At 53.2% G+C, this 22,184-nt stretch overlaps 2 protein-coding genes across 8 annotated transcripts in view; one reads left to right on the forward strand and one right to left on the reverse strand.

Moving 5' to 3' along the window:
• Window positions 1-4,541: 4,541 nt before the first annotated feature.
• On the reverse strand, window positions 4,542-19,899 carry PGAP2 (post-GPI attachment to proteins 2). 4 transcript variants are annotated; one of them, XM_081860619.1, is made up of 7 exons: window positions 19,328-19,481; window positions 16,865-16,996; window positions 14,917-15,091; window positions 13,934-14,186; window positions 13,156-13,262; window positions 8,033-8,141; window positions 4,542-6,395 (listed from the first exon to the last, which is right to left on the reverse strand). In XM_081860619.1, exons 3-7 carry the CDS (start codon window positions 15,079-15,081, stop codon window positions 6,265-6,267), a joined length of 765 nt encoding a protein of 254 aa, XP_081716745.1. In that variant the 5' UTR covers window positions 15,082-15,091; window positions 16,865-16,996; window positions 19,328-19,481; the 3' UTR covers window positions 4,542-6,264. The 4 variants fall into 4 exon arrangements, with proteins under 4 accessions (XP_081716745.1, XP_081716746.1, XP_081716744.1 ...); XM_081860620.1 differs by having other exon boundaries at window positions 16,865-17,089; window positions 19,328-19,455; XM_081860618.1 differs by lacking the exon at window positions 16,865-16,996 and having other exon boundaries at window positions 13,168-13,262; window positions 19,328-19,899.
• A 609-nt stretch (window positions 19,900-20,508) lies between these two features.
• The window catches only part of NUP98 (nucleoporin 98 and 96 precursor), a 47,394-nt gene continuing 45,718 nt past the window's right edge, over window positions 20,509-22,184 (forward strand). For 3 of the 4 annotated variants that reach the window (XM_081860024.1, XM_081860025.1, XM_081860023.1), the window contains exon 1: window positions 20,509-20,791. The gene's annotated coding sequence lies outside the window, so the exon portion shown is untranslated. The remainder of the gene's footprint in view (window positions 20,792-22,184) is intronic. The other variant, XM_081860022.1, reaches the window with a different exon arrangement.

Genomic DNA, 22,184 nt, shown 5'->3' on the forward strand with positions numbered 1-22,184 from the left:
CTGGAGACCCTGCAGGCAGCATGTGGCCCAGAGACTTGGCCTTCCAAGTCAAAAGTAGCCTGGCTGCAGGTGGACCTGGGCTCTGCATGGTGGGTGTGCAAGAGGCTTCTTAAGGGCTGTGGACTCTGCCGTGTCTGCACAGAGCAGGAACTGCTGAGGGAGGTGAAGCGGGAGCTGAGGCTGCATTTTCAGTTCCCCTCCGCTAAAAATGCAACCGAGAGGGAGGGTCTGGCTGGCGCCAAATGGATCAGGCTGGGTCAGAGGCTGCATCAATAACCCAGAGGTCACAGGAAGCCCTTGCCGCTCTCGGAGCACAGCTGGAGCCCTTCGCGCCTCTTCTAAGAAGTGGATCAGGCCAATGACCCACCTAGTCCAGCATCTTAATTTTGAAGTGGGAGCCGAGCTATTGCGGCTAGTAGCCACTGATAGCTCTTTCCATGAATTTGTAGAATCCTCTTTTAAAGCCGTCCAAATAGTGGCCATCGCTTCCTCCTGCAGGACGTCCTTTAATCTGTCCTGGTTTTCTCAAGGTTCGGCTTCACTGGACGCCCCCAAGTTCTCTGAGTTGCCGGAAGAAGGAGCAGCTGCTTGGAAGCGGCTGTCTTCAATGGAGCCAAGTGTCGGGGGGGGGGTGTCCCCTCTCCCTGGCCGCCACCCTTCGCTCCTCCCTCTAGAGGCACAGGTCTCATCTCCCGGAGACCTTCTGCACCCAAAGCAGGCCCTCTGCTCCTAAGGCAGCCTCACCCAGCTGGGTGCTGCCCACGACTACAACTCTCACCAACTCCAGCCAGCGAGGCCGTATTAGTGCGCCACTCACATTTCACAAGGCAGCAGAAAGAGCTTGTCACGTTGGGGGGGAAATCTATAGGCAAAGCTTGTGGGAGGCAGCATCCTGGCTCCTGTGCAGGCCAAAGAGGAAGTCTGGTCCTCTGATGGCTACAGCTGGAGCCAGCCCTGCAGTGATGGACTTCTGCCCAGCAACTTCCCACCCTGCGGGACGTTTCAACAGACCTCTAGGCCTGCTAACCAGGTGCCCTTCTGATGTTTCAGACCATCAACTCTTGTATCATGTGGCTGCGTTGTCTGTTTGATGGAACTCAGAAACCATGGGGTGGCCACACCCAGCAGTTTCTTTACCTGGGTTGCCTGCCTTGGAGGGGGTTGGTCTAGATGACCCTTGGGGTCCCTGCCAACTCTGCAAATCAGTGAGCCCGTGGCCACCCAGCTCTTGCCTTTTCCATGGTCTCCCAACTGGATCAGCGGCTCCCAAACCTTTAAGAGTCATCCCCACCCCTCCCTATACTCTGAAATGCATTGGGCAGAACAGCAGTTTGAACGACCCACTGATGAATATAATTACTCAACATCATTCACAACAGTAACACTGGACTGCGCATACATTCAAAATCACATTAGAACTATTTGGTTGAATTAAAGAACAGAATGGTGGAGTTGGAAGGGGGCACAAGGGTCATCCAGTCCAATGCAGGATGTAGTCTGATAGCCAGCGCCGCTCGCCCCGCCCCACTGATCCCCCTTTCCCTTAGTGCCCCCTAGGTAAACCTGTTGGGGGGTCGGTGGCCTTTGTTGCCCATCGTCTTGGGCTGTTTGGCTTCCGACCTCCATGGGAAAGCTAATGCAGCCTTTGTCTGGCTTGGTCTGGGTCCTGCCAGCAACACAGCAGCCAGTCTTTTCTCCTCCGGCCACAGAAAGGCCATTGTTCCTCTTCCTGGTGTGGATTTCACTAACAAATTGCTGTCGGGAATGGTAAGGCCCCAAAGGAGAGGGGTGTGGGCTGGGCAGAGGGCTGACCCCGGGATCGGGAGCCAGCTGCACCTGCGCTCATAAGGACAGAGGCAGAGAGCCCTGCTGGATGAAACCACAGGGCCCGTCTGGTCCAGTGTCCTGTTCTCACAGTGGCCAACCCAGTGCCCTTAATGGGAAACCAGCAGGCAGGATCAGAGCAACAGAGCCCTCTCTCCTGCGGTTTCTGGTATTCAGAAGCAGAGCGGCCTGGCTAGCAGCCTTTGATAGCCCTCTGAATTTGCCCTATCCTCTTCTAAAGCCATCTAGGCTGGAGGCCATCATTGCCTCCATAATTTTGCCCTGTAAAGGTAAAGGGACCCCTGACCGTTGGGTCCAGTCGTGGCCGACTCTGGGGTTGCGGCGCTCATCTCGCTTTCTTGGCCGAAGGAGCCAGCGTACAGCTTCCGGGTCATGTGGCCAGCATGACAAAGCCGCTTCTGGCGAACCAGAGCAGTGCACCGAAACGCCGTTTACCTTCGCGCCGGAGTGGTACCTATTTATCTACTTGCACTTTGATGTGCTTTCCAACTGCTAGGTTGGCAGGAGCAGGGACCGAGCAATGGGAGCTCACCCCATCACAGGGATTCGAACCACCGACCTTCTGATCAGCAAGTCCTACGCCCTGTGGTTTAACCCACTGTGCCACCCACGTCCCTAGCATTGCCCTGTACCATCATGCAAAATGATGCTTGAGGAACAGCCCCGACAGACCCATCCTTTCCACCCACTGCTGCTCGGCCGCTGACCTTTGGGACTGGAATGCGGCTGGCCCAAGCCGAGAGCTTGAGGCTCTGCTGCTGGACACATCGCATAGAGAGGCATCCATTCCTCTCACTTCCCTCCCCGCCCTCCTCCTCTGAGGCTCCAGGACATTCCTGGGAAGGCATGACATCACTGGCTTGCTATTGAACCCGAGCTGATCTGTGGCCTTTGGGAGAGGCTGTCCAGAGATGGATGGAGCCAGAAAACAAGTGCTTTCATGGCTGCAGCAACAGGGCAGGGGGGTGATGTCTTCTGGAATCCACAGGCGAAGTGGGGGCAGCTCAAATCTCTTATTATTTCATAGAACTGCAGGGTAGGAAGGGGATCTGTACGGTCATCTAGTCCAACCCCCTGCAATGCAGGAGTCATTAATTGCATCTACATCCCACCTTCTGCTACAAGGAGCTCAAGGTGGCGTACACTGTTCTACCTAATAATAATAATAATAATAATTTATTATTTATGCCCCGCCCATCTGGCTGGGCTTCCCCAGCCACTCTGGGTGGCTTTCAACAAAATATTAAAATACCGTAATACATCAAACATTAAAAGCTTCCCTAAAGAGGGCTGCCTTCAGATGTCTTCTAAAAGTCTGGTAGTTGTTCTCTTTGACATCTGGTGGGCTTTCCACAGGGCGGGTGCCACCACCGAGAAGGCCCTCTGCCTGGTTCCCTGTAACTTGGCTTCTCGCAGTGAGGGAACTGCCAGAAGGCCCTCGGTGCTGGACCTCAGTGTCGGGGTAGAACAATGGGGGTGGAGATGTTCCTTCAGGTATACAGGATCGAGGCCGTTTAGGGCTTTTGAGGTCAGCACCAACACTTTGAATTGTGCTCAGAAACGTACTGGGAGCCAATGTTGGTCTTTCAAGACCGGTGTTATGTGGTCTCGGCGGCCGCTCCCAGTGTCTAGTCTAGCTGCCGCATTCTGGATTAGTTGTTGTTTCCAAGTCACCTTCAAAGGTAGCCCCACGTAGAGTGCATTGCAGTAGTCCAATGCAATCCCCACAAGCTTGTGAGGTTAGGCCAAGAGGCAGGGACTGGCCCCCAGGAGCTTCATGGCCAAGAAGGGACTTAGACACCTGATCTCTCCCAGGTCCTAGTTTGAAACTTTAACCCCTTATGTCACAATGGTTTTCGTTTTGGGAATATCTTGGCCCTTGGACCAATACCACCAGCTTCAGCCAGCCAGAGCCTGCCAGTCGTATGAAGGCCTCAACCCTTGTGTTGCAGAGGCAATGTTGTACAGCCTTTGCACACAGACAAGGTGCTAGTCCCTGTGGGCTGAGGGAGGAGCTTCGAAAACTCGGGAGGCAGAGGAGGTGTGCAGTAAATCAATGGCTCGGAGGCTTGAGTGCAGTTCACGGCTCTTTGATAGGAGAGTGGCCACAAGCCAGCAGCAGAGCAGCTGCTTATAATAATAATAATTTATTATTTATACCCCGCCCATCTGACTGGGCTTCCCCAGCCACTCTGGGCTGCTTCCAAAAAAATATTAAAATACTGTAATACATCAAACATTAAAAGCTTCCCTAAACAGGGCTGCTTTCAGGTGTCTTCTAAAAGTCTGGTAGTTGTTTATCTCTTTGACATCTGATGGGAGGTTGTTCCACAGGGCGGATGCCACTACCGAGAAGGTCCTCTGCCTGGTTCCCTGTAATTTGGCTTCTCACAGTGAGGGAACCACCAGAAGGCCCTCGGCGCTGGACCTCAGTGTCCGGGCAGAATGACGGGGGTGGAGACGCTCCTTCAGATATACTGGACCGAGGCTGTTTAGGGCTTTAAAGGTCAGCACCAACACTTTGAATTGTGCTCGGAAACGTACTGCTTGGCATGCAGAAGGTCCCAGTTTCATCCTAGGCACCTTCCCTTTTGAAGACCTTGGGGAGCAAGGCAGGTAAAGATCCTCCCCCCTTCCTCCTGTCAGCTAGGACAGATATCGGGCAGAAGGAGCAACAAGTCCACTGCAACTGCTGCTACAACTGGAAAAAAATACTCAGTGCTTTATTTCATCATGGGAGGGGGGGAGCCAATGAAAATAGACACCTGGCAGTACAATTCCCCCCCCCCCACACACACACCTTGCCACAGAGACAGCAAACACGCACACCAGGGATGTGGGAGGACAAGCAGCATGAGAGAAAACCTGGCCTGATGCCAGAACGTCCCTGCCTTGGAACAGCAACCCTGGGCTAGTAGCTGCATCACAAGCTGCTCTCTCCAAGCCTCCTTCCCGGAGAGCTCCTTGGCCAGCCTGACTCCACCAGCTGACCCCAGACTTCTTACCTGGGGAACCAAGTTACCTGCATTCAGTCTTTACTGGTTGCTCTGAGCCCTCACTTCCTAGGAGCTCTTCCCTCAGCCATTCCCCTTCTTCCCTATCAATCCCAGGCCCCTGGCTGGTGGTATCTCTCTGCTCCAGCCTACCCCCCTGCTTGACCCAGGCTGGACCTCTGGGTCAGCCTCAAACTACCCTTTCCTTAGGATTCCTCCCTTGAGGCTTCTGGGACCTCACTGAGGTGGCCTGATCCTGCCACTTCTTTCTGGCCTCTCTGCATCTCTATGCTTGGAGAAGCATCTGTGTCCCTTTGCCTGGATCAAGAGCTGGTGCCCAGGACCCAAGGTGTGCAAGGGTTAAGTTGAGGACCTCTGCTTGGTCCTCTAAGTGCTCCTGCACCCTCCCAGCTCAAGGTACCCATTTCTGCTTTACGTCTCCCAGCCCGATCTTTCCCAGCTGAGCCCAACTCTCAGGTGGTTCTTTCACCAATGTCCAACGCAGCTCCTTTCCTGTAGCTTCAAAACATCACAATCAAGAGCAAATGAATCCCACCAATGCTGTCCCCCAACTCTTGCCTGCCTGAAGTTTCTAGGAATTTGGGGGAAGGGTCTGAATTCTCAAGGACAGAGAAGCTCCAGCAGCAGATAGGCAGAGATGATTAGCTCCCAGGGGCTGCCATGCAGAACTTGTTCCAATGTGCAGAATATGCATAACTCGCTTTAGGGAACTTCAGTGCAGAAGCTGGGGAAATGGGGAAGAGAGACCGCCTCACCACCAGCCCCATTTTATTTCTAAAGTCCAGGTGCTCCCAGGGTTTGGCACTTTGGCCCAGCTCAGTGACAGGCATCTATCGTAGAGCTGGACCTCACTGGGCAGCAGGAAAGCCCTACGCGGGAGAAGGAACGAGACGGAAGGAGGCAAAGAGAGACACTCCCCTCTACCCCAACGGGAAAAAGGACCAGCTACAACCACTTGGCGTTCCTGCTAAGGGCCAGGTGGGAAAAGGAGTCACAACGACCTCCTTCAGGCAAGTCCCAGATCCGGGCAAGGAGTCTCTGCCTTCAAGAGCCACTGGACTTGTCACCATCACAACACACAGCCCCAGTGGGCTAGTCCAGGGCCAGCTCTGTCCCTGTATTGGGTTGGCAGCAGAGCACATTCTGAGTTTTGTTTTTACTTTTACAAAGATGTCCCATTGATCAAAAGGCCCGTCAACCAGCCACACCTTCTGCTCTGTTGTCGGACACATGACGGCAGGGTCCCAATTCCTACGGGGCCCGCTGGTTCTTTTCAGTCCAGTCGCAGGTGCCCCTTCTGAAATGTCCTGGGGCCTGCCGGAAGGATCTGACGCTCGCAAGCAGGCTGCTCCTCTTCCCCACAAGAAATCCAGAGGCTTTCCCTCGGCTCAAAGGCAGGCTTTGGCTAGAAGCGTTTGTCTTCTGGCTGGGAACTGACCACCAGCTCCTTGTTGCCAAAGTCCCACCACGCAGTCATGTGGAAGGCCATGTTAGAAAAAACCACCAGGTACTCCAAGAAGGCAAAGATGGTATAAACTAGGGAAGGAAAGAAAGAGGGGGAAACAAGGTCAGGAATCTCAGGTGTCTGAAACAGCGCCAAGCACAGCTTATATATTTTGAGTCCACAAGGGCTAGAAACATGGATTTTACCCTAGGATTCCTGGGATGCTCATTTCCACCCGAGGAACACTTCACATGTTCTGCCAACACACCTGCCTCTTGTACACAGCTGCCTTTCAGTGTTCTCAAAGGCACCTGCCAATCACTCACTGGCGAGCATTTCCCATGTGGCTCAGATAATACGGTAAGTGGTCCAGTTAGATTGAAATACTTTATTGTCACTTGTACAACTTGTATACAGTGAGATTATACGAGCACCCCCAACTCAGCTTAGTCTTAATTCCCCTTGTTTACTGACGCACACCCACCAAACCCAAAAGTCAGTTGCCCTGTTGTCATCTTTTCATTCAGCAGCCTAACAGCCAATGGACAGAAGCTGTTCTTTACCCTGTTGGTGTGACTAATCATGCTTCTATTCCTTCTGCCTGAGGGCAGGAGATCAAGAAAGTGCCAGCCAGGGTGTGAATCATCCCTGAGAATTTTCCTCACTCTCCTCAGGCATCGTTCTTCCGCTATTTTATCCAGCGGATTCACGGGACAGCACATAATATCTTGTGCTGTATTCACCACCCTCTGTAGGCACTTCCTATCAGTTGATTTCAAACCAGGGTCCCACACCGTGTTGCAGTAGGAAAGGACACTTTCTATTGTGGACCGGTAGAAGGAGATAATCAAATGTTGATTCACATCATTCTTTTGCAATATTCTGAGGAGATGGAGTCTCTGTTGGGCTTTCTTAACCACCTGGCTTGTATTTATTTTCCAAGTAAGGTCTTCACTGAGATAAATTCCTAGGAATTTAAAGGAAGAGCCCTCCACACAGTCCTCCTGGATGTACAGTGGGGCTAGTTTTCCTCTCTTCCTCCGAAAGTCCAACACCAAGTTGTTCCCTAGGCACCATGTAGGTATTTTTTTCTATACGCTGATTCGTCTCCACCTGTTATTCAGCCCATTATAGTGGTGTCATCTGCAAACTTATTAATTGGAGTAGACGGGTCAGATGATACACAATCGTATGTATACAATGAATACAGGATGCAGTTTTAAAAGGCCGTCTCAGCTCAGGAAAATGCAGGCAGTGAGAGGGAGGCTCCGAGCCATGTCTATAGCAAAAAAGAGTGATGCTCGACAGAGTCTCTGCCTCCCCACCACATCAAACCAGGCAAAGGAGACACAGAAACACACCCGCGTACCTGGTCCACATGCCCACCAGGTGCTGCTGGGTTCAGACTCTCATCCCTGGCTAGAGGCCCTGCTGGCTGCTGGGAGTTAGAGTTCACCAATGTGTGGAGGGTGCCCAAGTTGGCTATCCCTGGCCTAGCGGTTAATGGGGCGCAGGAGCCACTAAGCGCCCTGTGCCCATCTTTCCTCTGCTACAAACAGGAGGCATGGGGCAAGCACCAACACCAGAATCGCCATGGGAATCCTCTCCTACAAAGGAAAGTCACAAAGCAGGCGCGTAGGGTGCTCTGGCACCGCAGACCAAGCGCCAGCACCGAGCAGCCAAAGTTTCTAAGCGTGAGCAAGAGGCTGAATCCCCAAAGGGGACTTACCTCCGGGCTCGCAGTACCAGTTGTGGCGGAAGTAGAAGTACACGGCTACTGAGAACGTGACCAGGTTGAAGAGGAACAGCCACCACTTCCACTTGTAGGATTTGCGCTCCTGCAAGAGAGGGAGAGGGGGGCAAGGTCACTCCTGCCAGGATGAAGGGTGGCAGCCCCACATTTGCACACGCATGCCAACTCGGCATCAGTGGATGCAGGACTTGAGGCCCTGCTCCTCAAGGCTTAGCATGTAGCCTATTTGCGGCAAGAGGAACACGAGGAGACCTATGTAGGGAGGTCACTGTGGCCACCTCACCTCAGAAAGGATACTGTTGAGCTGGAAAAGTGATTTTGGAGTGCCTCCCCTGTGAGGCCAAGTGACCATGTTCAGAGCTTTTTAGCTGAGAAAATCAATGAGTAAGAAGAGATACGAGAGTGGGGTTTACGTTTATGCATGGTGTAAAGACTCCCCCCCCCCCCCGTCTCATAACGCTAAACCTCCGGGATGTCTGATGAAGCTCATCAGATTTGGAAGATTCAAGATAAGCAAAAGGAAGGGACTGCTTCACACAGCACAGTTAAAATACAGAATTTGCTGCTACAAGATGTAGTCATGGCCAGCAACTTGAGTGGAGGCTTAGACAAATTCACGAAGGATAAGGCTAGGTAAAAATGGCCGCTAGGCATGATGGCTGTGTAATCCCTCCACTATCAGAGGCAGGATGCTTCTGAATACCAGTTGCTGGAAACTGCAGGAGGGGAGAGGGCTCTTGCGCTTATAACTCCTGCTTGCAAGCTTCCCATTTGGTTGTGCAACTCACAACAGATCCACACTCTGAAGCCCAGGGTTCCTACAGATGGGCCACAACTTGCCTATCACAGCTTCCTCCCATCATTCCTGACGGATGGTGGGAGTTGCAGTCCAAAAACAGCTGGGGACCAGAGTTTGGGAAACGCTGCCTTGAGGGATGAAGAGCAAAAGGGCAGGGATGCTCATTGCCAAGGGTGTCTCCACGGCTGACAGGCTCAACACAGCGCCCCAACACAGAGCAGCCCTGAGTTGCTGCCGCTAATATAGGGGAAGTACAAATCCTCGCTCGGCTTGGCTTCCTGACTCAGCTTATTTGAGGGAAATGGGATGCAAGAGCAGCGGAAGCATTAAGGAGGCTGGGAGGGAGGGAGCACTTAAGAGCTGGTTGCGGCATGATGCCTGGGCCCACCCCCACACACCAGGGAGGAAGGGGGCCTTGCTTCTGCCACGAGAAAAGTCTGACAGAGGGGCCGGGCTGTAGAGATGAATGGGGTGTGGGAAAAAGGTCCCCCACTTCTGGTTATTGCCCATCCATGCAGGCAAGGGGAACCCCCCACCACCGTCTCACCCCGGGGCGTAGAAACCACAAATGTTTAGATTGCAGCTTTCATTTCCATTTGCTTTCGTCAAAGAGAAGCACAAAGACTTCAGGGGGAAAGTGGGAGGTTTAGAAAGAACAGGGGGAAAAACAAGTTTTGAGATGGGGGCAAGTGGGAGGGGAGAAGTATATAGATTTAAAGGAGAATAATATTGTTAAGCTGTAATGTGTTTAAGATATTTGGAAAAAATTGGGGGGGGGCAGTGGGAGGGGAGAAGAAAGAGCAACGGGATGGGAGGAGCTATGGCAAAGCATCTGGTCAAGGCTGGCAATTCTAGAAAACTGGGTTCAACATGAATTCGGGCAATGGCAGTAACCTCTCCGGTGCTTTCTAGTGATATACGGAAAGCCATTTCAGTCTTCTAGTCCTCGTTGTTCCAGCTCCCACATTTCTGTAGCTCTCCTGCTCCTCGTTTCTCTCTTTGCTTCTTTTGCTCCTTTAGGATACAACCAGTGTGGGGTAGAGGTTGGAGGGTCAGCCTAGGACCTGAGAGACCAGGGTTCAAATTCCCACTTGGCCATGAAGCTCCCTGGGTGTCCCGTCACTCTCCCTCTCAAGTCTCACCTACCTCACAGGATTGTTGTGGGGATGAAACGAGTGGGGAGAACCGTGTATGCCCCTTGCGTTCCCTGGAGACAGGGACAGGGGGGACAGAAATGCAAGCAATAAATAAAACAAGTTGCAGAGCAGCGCAGGGGCTGAACCGTGTTAACGTGTCCCCTACTAGCACGCTGTTGGGGCCCAAGACCTGCTCCGTGGCAGGCGTGAGAAGCCCAGCCCTTTTGCGCTAGAGCGGAAGTGCCAAGGCAGACGGGAGGGAGGGAGGGAGGGAGGGAAGCCAGGAGCTGGAACCACAAGCAGAAATCTCTTATGTAAAAATTCACACAGGAAATGGCAGGTGGCAATTCATTGTGTTTGCGCAGGCGGTGTGAAAATTCCTCTTTAACCTCCCTTAGTCAGTGGCTCCCAAGAACACACACACACGTCCGTCCCCTTGCTTGTCCTCAGCATGCAGACCCACCTCTCTCTTGGCCCTGTGCCTATTGCCCCCTCCACACACAGAGACACATACCCATTACCCTGCTCCTTGCCATTCCTTGCTTCAGTTCCCTGTGTCTTCAGCTCTCCAACCCTCCCTCCCCAACAGCTTGCAATTCTTGCCCTGCAGTCCTGTGCAAGAGCTTCTACGATGTAGGCCAAAGTGGACCCATCTAGTCCAACAAATCGTCCCAGCGGGGAGCCTCGACAGACAGCCTGGGTGTGACAGCAACTCTCCACCCTTGCCCTTCCCAGCAACTGGTATTCAGAGGCATACGGCCTCTAGCGGAGCAGAGAGAGCACAACCACCCTCAGGATTAGCAGCTCCTGACAGCCTTCTCTTCCTTCATGAATGTATCTTGTGCCTTTCTAAAGCCAGCCACGTTGCTGGCCATCAGTACTTTTCACAGGAGCCAACGCCATAGTTTTTATTTTATGAAGAAGTGCTTTCTTTCGTCTGCTCTTTAATTTCCCACCAGCTTCATTTGATCAAACCTGGGTTCTAGTACTTGGAGGAAGTGCACTACTTGACACACTTAGGCCTAGGACCCTCGTACCTACGGGACTGCCTCTCCTGGTATGCCCCGCAGAGGACCTTAAGGTCCACAAATGACAACATTTTGGAAGTCCCAAGTCACAAGGCGGTTAGATTGGTCTCAACTAGGGCCAGGGCCTTTTCAGTACTGGCCCCAACTTGGTGGAATGCTCTGTCACAAGAGACCAGGGCCCTGCGGGACTTGACATCAAGTCAAGTGCCAAGGAATTATTGAGAAGACAAAGCTCCAAACAATGATCAGTAAAATATTGAGCAAACCTGGACAGCCCTCTGGTGGCAGAACTTTATACCAAACTCCACCAGTTGCTGCTCTTCCCATTGCCCATAATTTAGATTGTGGGTTTGGGGGTGGTGGTCTGGATGATACCCTGAGTCCCTTCCAGTTCTTGGGGTCTGGTAACCAGGGAGGAATAGAATCAAATAGGAGTTTGCTTAAGTAGTCAGATGAGTTTCTTTGGAAGACAACGACCTTAGTTGGTCACTTCAGTGTCCTGAGCCCTGACGTGTTATGAGCAGGTTATATATATCACTGTAAACAAAACCAAATACTGTGGTACCTTGGTTGTCAAACTGAATCCGTTGTGGTTCGAAAACCAAGGCGCAGCTTCTGATTGGCTGCAGGAGCTTCCTGCACTCAAGCGGAAGCCGCATCAGACGTTCAGCTTCCAAAAAACGTTTGCAAACTGGAACACTCGCTTCCGGGTTTGCGGGGTTCGGGAGCCAAAACGTACCAAGGCGTTCGACAACCAAGGTTGTCCTAAAGACACCACAGTATCCGCTGTCCTTAATTCCAAGGAAACTGAACCCTGGGTAAGCATCTGGAACCCCTGGAGTCTCTCACCATTCAGAGATTGGGGTGGTGCGTAACAATATACATCTCAAGAGACGGAAAGGTTACAGCAGGGGTCAGCAAACGTTTTCGGCAGGGGGCCGGTCCGCTGTCCCTCAGACCTTGTGGGGGGCCAGACTATATTTTTTTGCGGGAAGTGAATGAATTCCTATGCCCCACAAATAACCCAGAGATGCATTTTAAATAAAAGGGCACATTCTACAGTGATCCATGTGACGGTCATCTCCAGGCTTGACTACTGTAATTCGCTCTAAGCGGGGCTGCCCTTGAAGCTGTCCCAGAAACTCCAGCGGGTGCAGAATGCTGCAGCAAGGCTCCTCATGGGGTCTCTGCCATGGGAGCATATTCACCCAGTGCTTTTCCAGCTGCACTGGCTCCCGGTGGAGTACAGGGTCAGATTTAAGGTGCTGCTTTTGACCTTTAAAGCCCTTCACGGCCTAGGACCCTCGTACCTACGGGACCGCCTCTCCCGGTATGCCCTACGGAGAGCCTCAAGGTCCATAAATAGCAACACCCTAGTGATCCTGGGCCCTAAGGAAGTTAGATTAGCCTCAACCAGAGCCAGGGCTTTTTCAACACTGGCTCCGGCCTGGTGGAACGCTCTGCCTCATGAGACCAGGGCCCTGCAGGATCTGATTTCTTTCCGCAGGGCCTGTAAGACAGAGTTGTTCCACCTCGCCTTTGGCTTGGAGCCAATTTGATTCCCTCCCCTCCCCCTTTTCTTTTTCCTTTTTCCTTTTTCCTCCTGTGATTAGGCTGCATTTTAATATTTTAATGTTTCAATATTTTAACCTTGTTTTTAAGTTGCATTCATTCAACTTGTTTTTATTATTGCTTGTTAGCTGCCCTGAAGCCGGCCTTAGCTGAGGAGGGTCGGGTATAAATAAAAAAAAAATATTATTATTATTACTCCTGTAAAAACACGTTGATTCCCTGACTGTCCGCGGGCCGGATTTAGAAGGTGATTGGGCTGGATCCGGCCCCCAGGCCTTAGGTTGCCTACCTATGGGTTACAGCCATCCAACAACCATTTTGATGAGATCAGAGTGTTTATGTCTTACTTGTTTTAATTGTACCAAGCTGTATCTAACCTGCCCAGGCAACACATGTGGATGGGGTACTCTAAATCAACACATCTGGAAGCACAACTATGGAAACGTGATGTGTGCTCTCAAGGCCCAGGCAGCGCTATCAAGACCCAGGCAAGGCTGCCAAGTTCAGCCCTCAGCTCCAAACCCTCCTCACATCCGCCAATGAAAGAAAGAGAGGGGACTGTACCTCGGGACTTACTGCGTGCTTCTTAGTCATCCGCCACAAAACGCAAGTCAGGAACATGTGGCTGAGGGCCGAAGCTATGAAGAGGATGAAGGCGTTCTCGTGGATCACTGCAGCAAAGAAAGGACATGCAATGCTAACTGTGAGCAAGAAGCAGAAGCGGCCGCCACCACAAAAGTTCAACTAGCCACGGGGGACACGCAAACTCCTAGGCACAACATAAAAAGTAACAGCTAATTGTGCATCTGAACCTGGCGCCTAGTGAGAAAGCGTTCTTCTGCCTAAGCCACATGGAAGCCAGAGGGAGCTGCAGCTGTTTTCTGCTGCTCCAGTGAGGAGGACCCGAACCGATGGATTCAAATGCCAAGAAAGGAGAGTCTGACTAATCCTTAGGAAGACCTTTCTGACGGTAAGAGCTGCACAACAGTGGAACAGACTCCCTTGGAAGGTGGTGGAGTCTCCCTTTACTGTATATTTTAAAGCAGAGGTTGGATGGCCATCTGCCAGCGATTCAATAGCTGAGATTTCTGCATTGCAGGGGGGTCGACTAGATAACGATTCTATGATGCTTTGGGAGAGTCTGGAGCAGAAATCTGGGGCAGGAGGCAGAGCAGGCTAGGAGAGAGAGGACCAGAGGAGACACGGTGGCTCCAGCCAACCAGCTCATAAGGGCAGTGCTGTTGTGCCCCAGTGACAACCCCCAAACTCTCAGGCCCACAAACCAGAAGACATCCACCTGCCAGTAAGCCAGGCTGGTGCTGCACCAGGCGCTGATGCTTACGGTAGTTTTCCGAGGAGGAGACGTAGGTCAGCAGCAGGAGGGCCGTGTTCTCCAGCAGGTTGAGGCCGAAGGCCACATTGCACAGGCGGAGGTACCGCGGGTGTGTGCAGTGGCAGCTGCGGTAGTGGCTCCAGTAGACAAAGGCCACGAGGAAGCGGGGCCCAGAGTGCAGCCCGATGCAGAAACGCCACATGTAGCGCTCGGGGGTCTCCCCACCAATGGCAGAGCTGATGGAGGGGAGATAGTTGGGGACCTGTAGGGGAAAACTAAAGTCAGTGGTATTGTAAATCTGACAGTTCTCCTTCCTGTGACCTGCCACCGTGGAGAAGCACCACTTCCCCTTGCAGGAAGGCACCCCCTGCTCACAAGCCTCCTCTTCTCACAATGCTGGACTTTGGGGCCTATTTGCTGTTGGTCTTGCGGCGTCACTCTCCTACCTACAGGCGCTTCAGCCTCTGACTCCCACAGCAATGTTCCTCTTGCCATAGCTGGCAAGGGGAACGGGAGCACCCCAAACCCTTCACTCACAAAGGCTGAATATAGGTTTTTGGTCCCTGCTGGCTGAATTCTGTTAGCTCTGACCAGACAGCCTCCGAAGATCCCTTTGTCTTAGGCACTCTTATTGTACTCTCCCATGCAAACCTGCCTGGGTAGGCCCTAATCTCCCTCCTGCCACCCTCACAGGCACACATGGTGTTGATGTGCGGGAGGGTCTTTTTGGTGGCTGTCCCCAGGCAACTTTGGATCTCCCTACCTAGAGAAGCTAGACTGGCTCCTTCTTGCTGCCCTGCCACAGGGAGGTGAAGACTGTTTTATTGCAACAGGACTTTGGCACTAACTCTAACTGCTCTTCTTAAGCAAATGACCCAGAACCCTTGAAACCGAATCCCCGTAAAAGACGTGACTGTACTATAACAATGGTGATAAAATTCCAACATAGGGCAATCTTTAAATGCACACACAAACACTCAAGGAGGACTTACATCACAGTGGGTGGCAGTGGCTTCATCAAAGTGAAAGAACAGGGACCAGATGACGCAGAAGAGGAAGCCAAAGAGTGGGCAGCAAACGGTCCCGACTGCCAGGGTGGTAAAACGGAGGCGGAAGAGGGTCCCGTCCCGATCCAAAGGGAGCGGCAGCTGGAACATGCTGCCAAACCTATCCGCATGGAAAGACAAGCATTTGTGCTGTGCTTCTTTCAGAAGCAGCAGAGAGTATTCCCTATCAGTCTCCACGGCTGTGGATAAAGATCTGAAAAGCAGCCGGGATGCGTATCTGGTTACTCAGGAATACAAAGAGGGGGCTCACAGGCATCAGGGCTTCTTTCCATCGCAAAATCGACAAAGCGCCAGGTCTGGACGGCAGCCACCTGAGATTTCTCAAATGAATTCCAGTACAAAATCACTCATCTTCTAAACGAAAATATGTTACCTTGTCCCTGAGTTCAGCTTCCGTACCTCCAGGTTGGCTTGAAAGCTGCGGCTGGTGCAAACTAGAATACTGCCACCAGGTCACAATGCTGCTGGAAGAACTGCAAAAGGACAGTTGACTTGCATGCATTTAACTTGCATTATATCAGCTTTAAGCAACTGGTGTCAAGCCAGCTGTGACTGCACAAATTAAATGCATGCAAGGTGGAGAGCTTAAAAGCTATTTTTTCCCCGAGTGCAGAAGGAGCCTTTAAGCTGTCTGCCTTGCTTATTAGGAGGCTCTTCTGAGATCTCAGACTGTCCTGCCACCTGGAACTGACCTCCAGGACTTACTGCTGTGCCATGTAAGATGCCCCCTGAGGAGCAAGGCTGGGTGGTTCAAGGCCAGAAGGCTGCCTGGCATGACTCCCAGGGCAAAGCAGATTGAGAATGTGGTGGACTCTGCCTTCTTCCACCAGGAGAACCCTGTGATCCCCAAATGAAGAACGGCATGGAAATTTTAATAAAATAAATATACAAATAGCTTTAAAGCTCTCTGCCTTGTGTGGGGTGCAAGGCCTGTCCAACCTAGCTTCTGAAAGGTAGGGGTGGGCATGTGGAGGTGGCTTCCATTCTTCCCCATAGAGAAGAGTCCAGAGTTGTTCAACGATATACAGGCCTCCTGACTCTCCCACCTGTTAACGGAGAAATCTGAGGGCTCCCTTGGACAAAAAACAAGGACACCAGCCAGGAATACCAGACCAAAACAGCAGCCAGTAGGCTTGGTCTTTATTGAAGACTGTCGCAACAGGACTCCCACCTGCCACAAGGTGGAACAAGATGGGAGCCCCGAACAAAAGAGCCCCCAAACTTTTATTAGCTGCTAATCCCCATGTTACACACCCCCAAACTACATCACTCATACATCATGGTTACATCATGAAAGGGGAGGTCTGGTGGCAGGAATCTGAGCTTCCTGGACCCTGCCCCATGGTTCCCCTTGCCCTCCACCAAACACCCATCCAGTGTAACAAAAGAATTATTTACATTTCCCTATTTCCCAGCCAAGTTCATCACACCCTTTTGTCTTCATCTGGGTTTGTTATTTCTGGAATGGCTACCTGTCTGGCACTCAGGTATCAGGATGCCAGGAATCATCACTCAGGCAGAGGGGCTGCTGAGTAGCTGAGCTCACGAGTCTATATGAATTTCTGAAGTTTTCCCAGTGAGCCAGTACATAAATACATTGGTCAGTGAATTGTTACATTTGGTATCGTGCAGCAAAGGCCCTTTTGAATAGATAGGAAGAAACTGTGATGAAGTGTTTTGTGGGGACAGATCACAAAAGTCACAAAAGTGATTGTGCTGGTTTTGGTAGCGGGCTGCATGTGCATGATATCTGCTGGAGGGGCAACCCCCCCAACCTAAACATAAATTCCTGCAACACCCCCCCCCCCGCACCGTCACTGACAATTGTGACCAACACCTTTGCATCCGCCATGCAGGAGAAAGCCAGCCTCACCTGCTGGGGAAATGGGCACAGCAACTCCTGTTCTTCAGGACTTCTGCTTGAACCACCAAGGCCTAGCCTTCCATCTCCAGACGAGAACTGAGCCTGCACAGTCTCTCCTCCACGTAGGCCCCGTCTGATTTACTGTTCACACAAGAAAAGGCACGAGGAGGAAGTGAGCCAATGTTTTCGTAACTAGGCAGGCCAGATCTGGCAGCTGAGCTGGTGAATGCTGACCTAGGAAGAATAATTCCACTCAGCCTGTCCCACAGGACCCAGCCACACCCGCAGCAGAGCTCACCTGAGAGCAATGTCACCCTTTCTGACTCACAAAGAGCATCTGCTTAAGGCAGGCCTTTTCCTGCTCCAGCTGGACTCAGTGAAGCCATTGCAGTGACTGCAACAGGAGATTGATATAAAAAACTGTGGCACTCACGGTTGATGAGTGTGTTACCCCATAGCTGCAGCTGAGAGGTGATGGCAGCAGCCACCACAGTGCCAAAATTCACGGCACAACTTCCGTGCGGGTGGGGCCCACTGGGAGCAGGCAGAGTTACGCCAGCTGCTATAAGCAACACACCCATTGCACTCAATTAAAAGGTGTGCTGGAGAGTTTCAAGAACGCTGGAAACCAGACTTGAAATACTGCCCAATGTCACAAAATCCAGCCCAAGCACTTCACACCCGCGTGCCCCCCCATCTACCCAAGCCTGCCTGAAGCAGAGGACAAATCAGTAATAACCAAGGCAACAAAATAACTTTATGACCACTGCTCCATTGCTATTGTTGTTATACAATTCCATTCACCATATAGATGGGTTTATGAAGCATTTCTGTATCCTTCTGCTGTGCTGAAGAAGAATTCTACGAAACAGTGGGTATATCCGGAATCACTGTTCACTACGTCTGTTTGCGGACCACTTCGGCAGTGTTGGACGTTATAAAACACAGCTTTACGGCTTGTTTTCACCAGATAAGAATCTGACCCATTGCTTCTTTCACAGACTTGCATAGTCTACAAAGACTTTCAGAGACTGTCTGTGGGGCAGTTATAAAAGCAGAGGGCAATGCACATGATGCACAGCTCTCTTCTCCAACAGGAGATGCGGCTTCTTGTGCTTGAATCCCACGTTTCCCAGAAGGGGCAAGGCTAGAGGAGCAAACCCTCCACAGATCTGGAGCGGAGTCCCTAAGGCGGTTGGGATGGCGCGCTGCACGCCTCCTTCGGGCAACTCCTGTAGCCCAGCTGGTGCCCAACACCTTGCTGTTTTCCTTTGTGGGGGTCTTGTCATCTGGGCAGCCCAGGACCCCCAGGCACGTGGCCCAGGCTTGCTCCTCGGGGAGGTCTCCCAGTGCATCTGTTCATAGGGACAGGGGACTGGGCCAGGTGCCTGGGCAATAGTCATACCTCTTGTTACGTTTGCTTCAGGTTGTGTGTTTTCAGGTTGCGTCCCGTGGTGACCCAGAAGTACCGGAAAGGGTTGCTTCCGGGTTTCACCACTCACACATGCGCAGACGTGCGCAATGACATCACGCGCATGCGCAGAAGGGTTGAATCATGACCCGCACATTGCGTTCTGCTCATGTTGTGAACGGGGCTCTGGAACGGATCCCGTTCGCAACCAGAGGTACGGTATATGGTTTTCAGCATCACGATATACCACCAGCTACACATTGCAATAGGGACGCGGGTGGCGCTGTGGTCTAAGCCTCTGAGCCTCTTGGGCTTGCCGATCAGAAGGTTGGTGGTTCGAATCCCCGCGACGGAGTTAGCTCCCGTTGCTCGGTCCCTGCTCCTGCCAACCTAGCAGTTCAAAAGCACATCAAAGTGCAAGTAGATAAATAGGTACCGCTTTGGAGAGAAGGTAAACAGTGTTTCCGTGCGCTGTTCTGGTTCGCCAGAAGCGGCTTAGTCATGACGGCCGCATGACCTGGAAGCTGTACGTCGGCTCCCTCGGCCAGTAAAGCGAGATGAGCGCCACAACCCCAGAGTTGTCCGCAACTGGACCTAATGGTCAGGGGTCCCTTTATCTTTACACATTGCACTAGGTCACGGTGCCTGAAATAAGGATGGAGCTACATGGAGGCATTGGTATCGCCCCCCCCCCCGTGTTTCTTCGCATAGCACACATCGTGATTTGCAATATATTGGCAGGTCAGAAATGATGAAACGGGGATGACGATAGGGACCTCGAACTGGTCTGGGACGACCTATGGCTCTATCGCCCCGGCCCCCTAGGGGGGTCCTTGGGCCTGATCCAGCAGCCGGGCTCTCCTCGTGCCCTCCTGCTCCCAGGTGGAGGTTTGCCGCCTCCCGAGGCGGCTGGCGGGAGGGCCGGCCCCGAAGCCCCCGCTGCGGGGAGGAGGACACTTTCGGGAAGCCGGCCTTCGGGGTTAGAAAGCGGGCCGCTTGCCCGGCGGAGCCCCTCCGACCCTGCCCCGCTTCTCCCTCTCGCCCGCCCGCGTCGCCTTTACCTCCGAGGGGAGCTTCGGGATGGAGCGCTCCGGAGCGGCGCCTTCTGCTGCCTCAGCCGCGGAAGGAACCGGGAGACCTTCGCTCCTCCAGCCCCGGACCCGCTTCTGAGGGGAGAAGGGAGGAGAGGAGGGCCAAGGCGAAGCCGCGGCGCCCGCCCGCCCGCCCTTTGCCCGCCCAGGCAGGCCCCAGTGGGAGGCCGCGCCGCCTCCGACAGACCCGCCCCGCCGTCGGCCGCGTTCCAGGCGCTTCTCTCCCTCCAAACGGAGGGCGGCGGCGGCTCCCCGGCGACCGCCTGGCTCCGCTTGGGATGCACTCTGCACATGCTCGGGGGGCTTAGACGGGGGGGGGGAAGAGTCCTCTCCTCTTCCTGAGGAGGTTAACGTGTCTCCTTCGAGCTGGGGACTCCCCCCTCCCCCCACGGCTGGGCTTTTATGAGGGCCAGGTTTTCTCCTCAGCCTGGGGGCTTTTCGTAGCCCCCTCACCGGGCCGGGCGAAGCGCCCCTTTTCTCTCCCCCCCCCACCGCGAACTACGACTCCCGTCAGCCCGTCGCGAGGGCCGCGCTGGCAGGGGCCGATGGGAGTTGTAGTTTCACCACGGCTTTTTATTGGCGGCGCCCTTCAGTGGCCCAGGCTTCGTTTCCGGGACAATGGCAGGAGCCCCCATTGGTTTCAATGGGGCCGACTCCGGGGTAAGGATCGTGCCGCCCATTATTTATTTCTTAACCCGGCGCTTTCGGTTTGTCTCCCTCTCGAGGGGTTGCTATGGAAACCCGAGGGCGATCCTGATTGGCTCCTCCCCGTTTCAAAACCGCCACCGCACTTCCTCGTGGCCCGGATGTTCGTTGCCGCCACCCAGCAACAAGCCCCAGCCGGCCTCCCAGCCAATCGGCTGCTTTTCTGCCTCTTGCGGCTGACGTCAGAGAATGCGAGCGGCGCGAAGGGTGGGGGGGGGGAGAGAGATACAGGCGGTCAGGACCGGACTGCGCCGGCTCGTGGCGCAGCGACGCTTTCGGAGCCACCGCTCGACCAATAGGAGCCCAGCGCGGAGTTGACGGCCTCGGCGCACGACCGTGCGACGCAACGACGCCTTCCGAGGAAGGATCAGCCAGCCAATAAGAGGCGCCGATCGCGCCAGGCGTCAGCGTGCGTGCGTGCGTGCGACGGACGTGCGTGCGTGTGTGACGCACTTATTTCCCCCCTCAACTTCCCTCGGCGCTTCTCGACCTCTCGCGTGAGGCGACAGCAGCCAAGGCCGGTGTCTGTGGCGCTGCCGCCGCGGCCTCCTCCCTTCCTGGCGTGTACGGCCGAGGCGCCCACCCGAGCGAGCGAGCGAGCGGCGAGGCCCGAGCCGCCTTCCCGCGCTGAGGCTCCGGGGCGGAGGAGCGCGCGGCCCGCCCTCGTCTCCAGGGCCAGGCCAGGCTCGGGTGAAGCCCCGCCGGGGCCCCGGAGGATTCTGGGAAAGGGTGAGTGGCGCTCGGGAGGTGGGAGGGGGCGAGCGGGGTCTTTGTGCAGCGCCGAGCGCACGAGAGTGACGTGGAAGAAGCCCCTTCTGCGGTTGCGGGGCTTGTGGGCCGCTGGCTAGTGTGTTATTGTTAGCGTTGTATTTATATCCCGCCTTTTCCCCTATCGGGTTCAAGGCGTGGTTTGCAGCTAGAACAGAAACAGTTAAAAAACGAGGGGAGAGGAAAAACCCCAATAATTGAAAAAGGATTCATCATCAATGTTAGTATGCGATATAGGAGAAGGAAAATTCTAATCCTAAAGCTCTGCTGCTTTATGGAATATCTTGGTAAGAAAAAGCTAAAGGGTCGATCCTCCACAAATCCAGAATGCCGCCTTGTACACCTCCTTTTGGCAGCTCCTGCAGGCAAGATGGTGCCAGATATGTTGCTCTGCTTTCCTTTGTTGGGGGCCTTGTCTTCTGGGCAGTCCAGAACCTCCAGACACACTGCCCAGCCTTGCGCCCCAGGGAGGTGATGGTGCTGCTAATGCAGTGGTTAATAATAATAACCCCAGCCACTCTGGGCGGTGTCCAGTCGAATATTAAAAACAATACAGCATCAGACATTAAAAACTTCCCGAAACAGAGCTGACTTCACCCCTGGAGGTGCACTGCATCATTTCTTGAGACTGACGCCAGCAACAACAAACTGTAAAAATAAACAGATTGTCTCTGCACCAATCCTTTCCTTAAAAGCAGTCAGTTCCCTAGCACTTGTTGGCACAAGAAAGTTGTCACCTGCCAACAGAAGGACAACAAGGAGGAGCCCATCTGGTTTCTCTAGGGAAGGGGTTTCAAAATCTGGGGACAGCCACTGAGAGCCTTCAGTGTGGCATAGAGTAGGTAAAGACTGTAAAACAAGTCTGCTGGGCTAGGCCAAAGGGGCCTGTCTAGTCCAACATCCTGTTATTGCAGTGGCCAAACACATGGCCCAAAGGGAAAGTAGCCCACAAGCACAAGAGTGTTTCTCCTTGCTTTATTTCCCAGCAACTGGTATTCAGAAGCATGGCTGGTAATAGCATTACATAACAATTATTACCTCCAACATTAGAGGCAGAGCTTAGCTATATGGTTAGTAACCATTGGTTGCGTGACATCTTCCATGAACTTGGCTAATCCTCTTTTAAAACCATCCAAGTTGCTGGCTGTGGGAGCAAGTGTCATAGTTTAACTATGCAGTGCATGAGGAAGCATGGGTGTAAACTTTGGGATGAGTGAGTACAATGTCTCTGTGTGTGTATATTTGTGTTTTCCGCCTATTTGGGGCGGGCCTCTCACTCAGTAGCAGAGGGTCCCAGATTGATTCTCCAGAATCTCTGATTTGTAGGCTCTTTAGGTAGCTGAGCTGGGAAATC

Source organism: Podarcis erhardii (genome assembly GCF_964252035.2).
Source record: "Podarcis erhardii genome assembly, chromosome: 4".
In the NCBI taxonomy this organism is placed as follows: Eukaryota; Metazoa; Chordata; class Lepidosauria; order Squamata; family Lacertidae; genus Podarcis; species Podarcis erhardii.

Bases quoted from the DNA above. Each gene is read 5' to 3' on its own strand.
- PGAP2 (XM_081860617.1), bottom strand. From the start codon at position 19,650: ATGTGCAGAGTGCATCCCAAGCGGAGCCAGGCGGTCGCCGGGGAGCCG. The intron at 15,092-19,327 runs GTAAAGGCGACG...CCATGCGGATAG, and splicing joins TCCCGAAGCTCCCCTCGGAG to GTTTGGCAGCATGTTCCAGC. The intron at 13,263-13,933 runs GTAAGCATCAGC...TCTTTGCTGCAG, and splicing joins CTCCTCCTCGGAAAACTACC to TGATCCACGAGAACGCCTTC.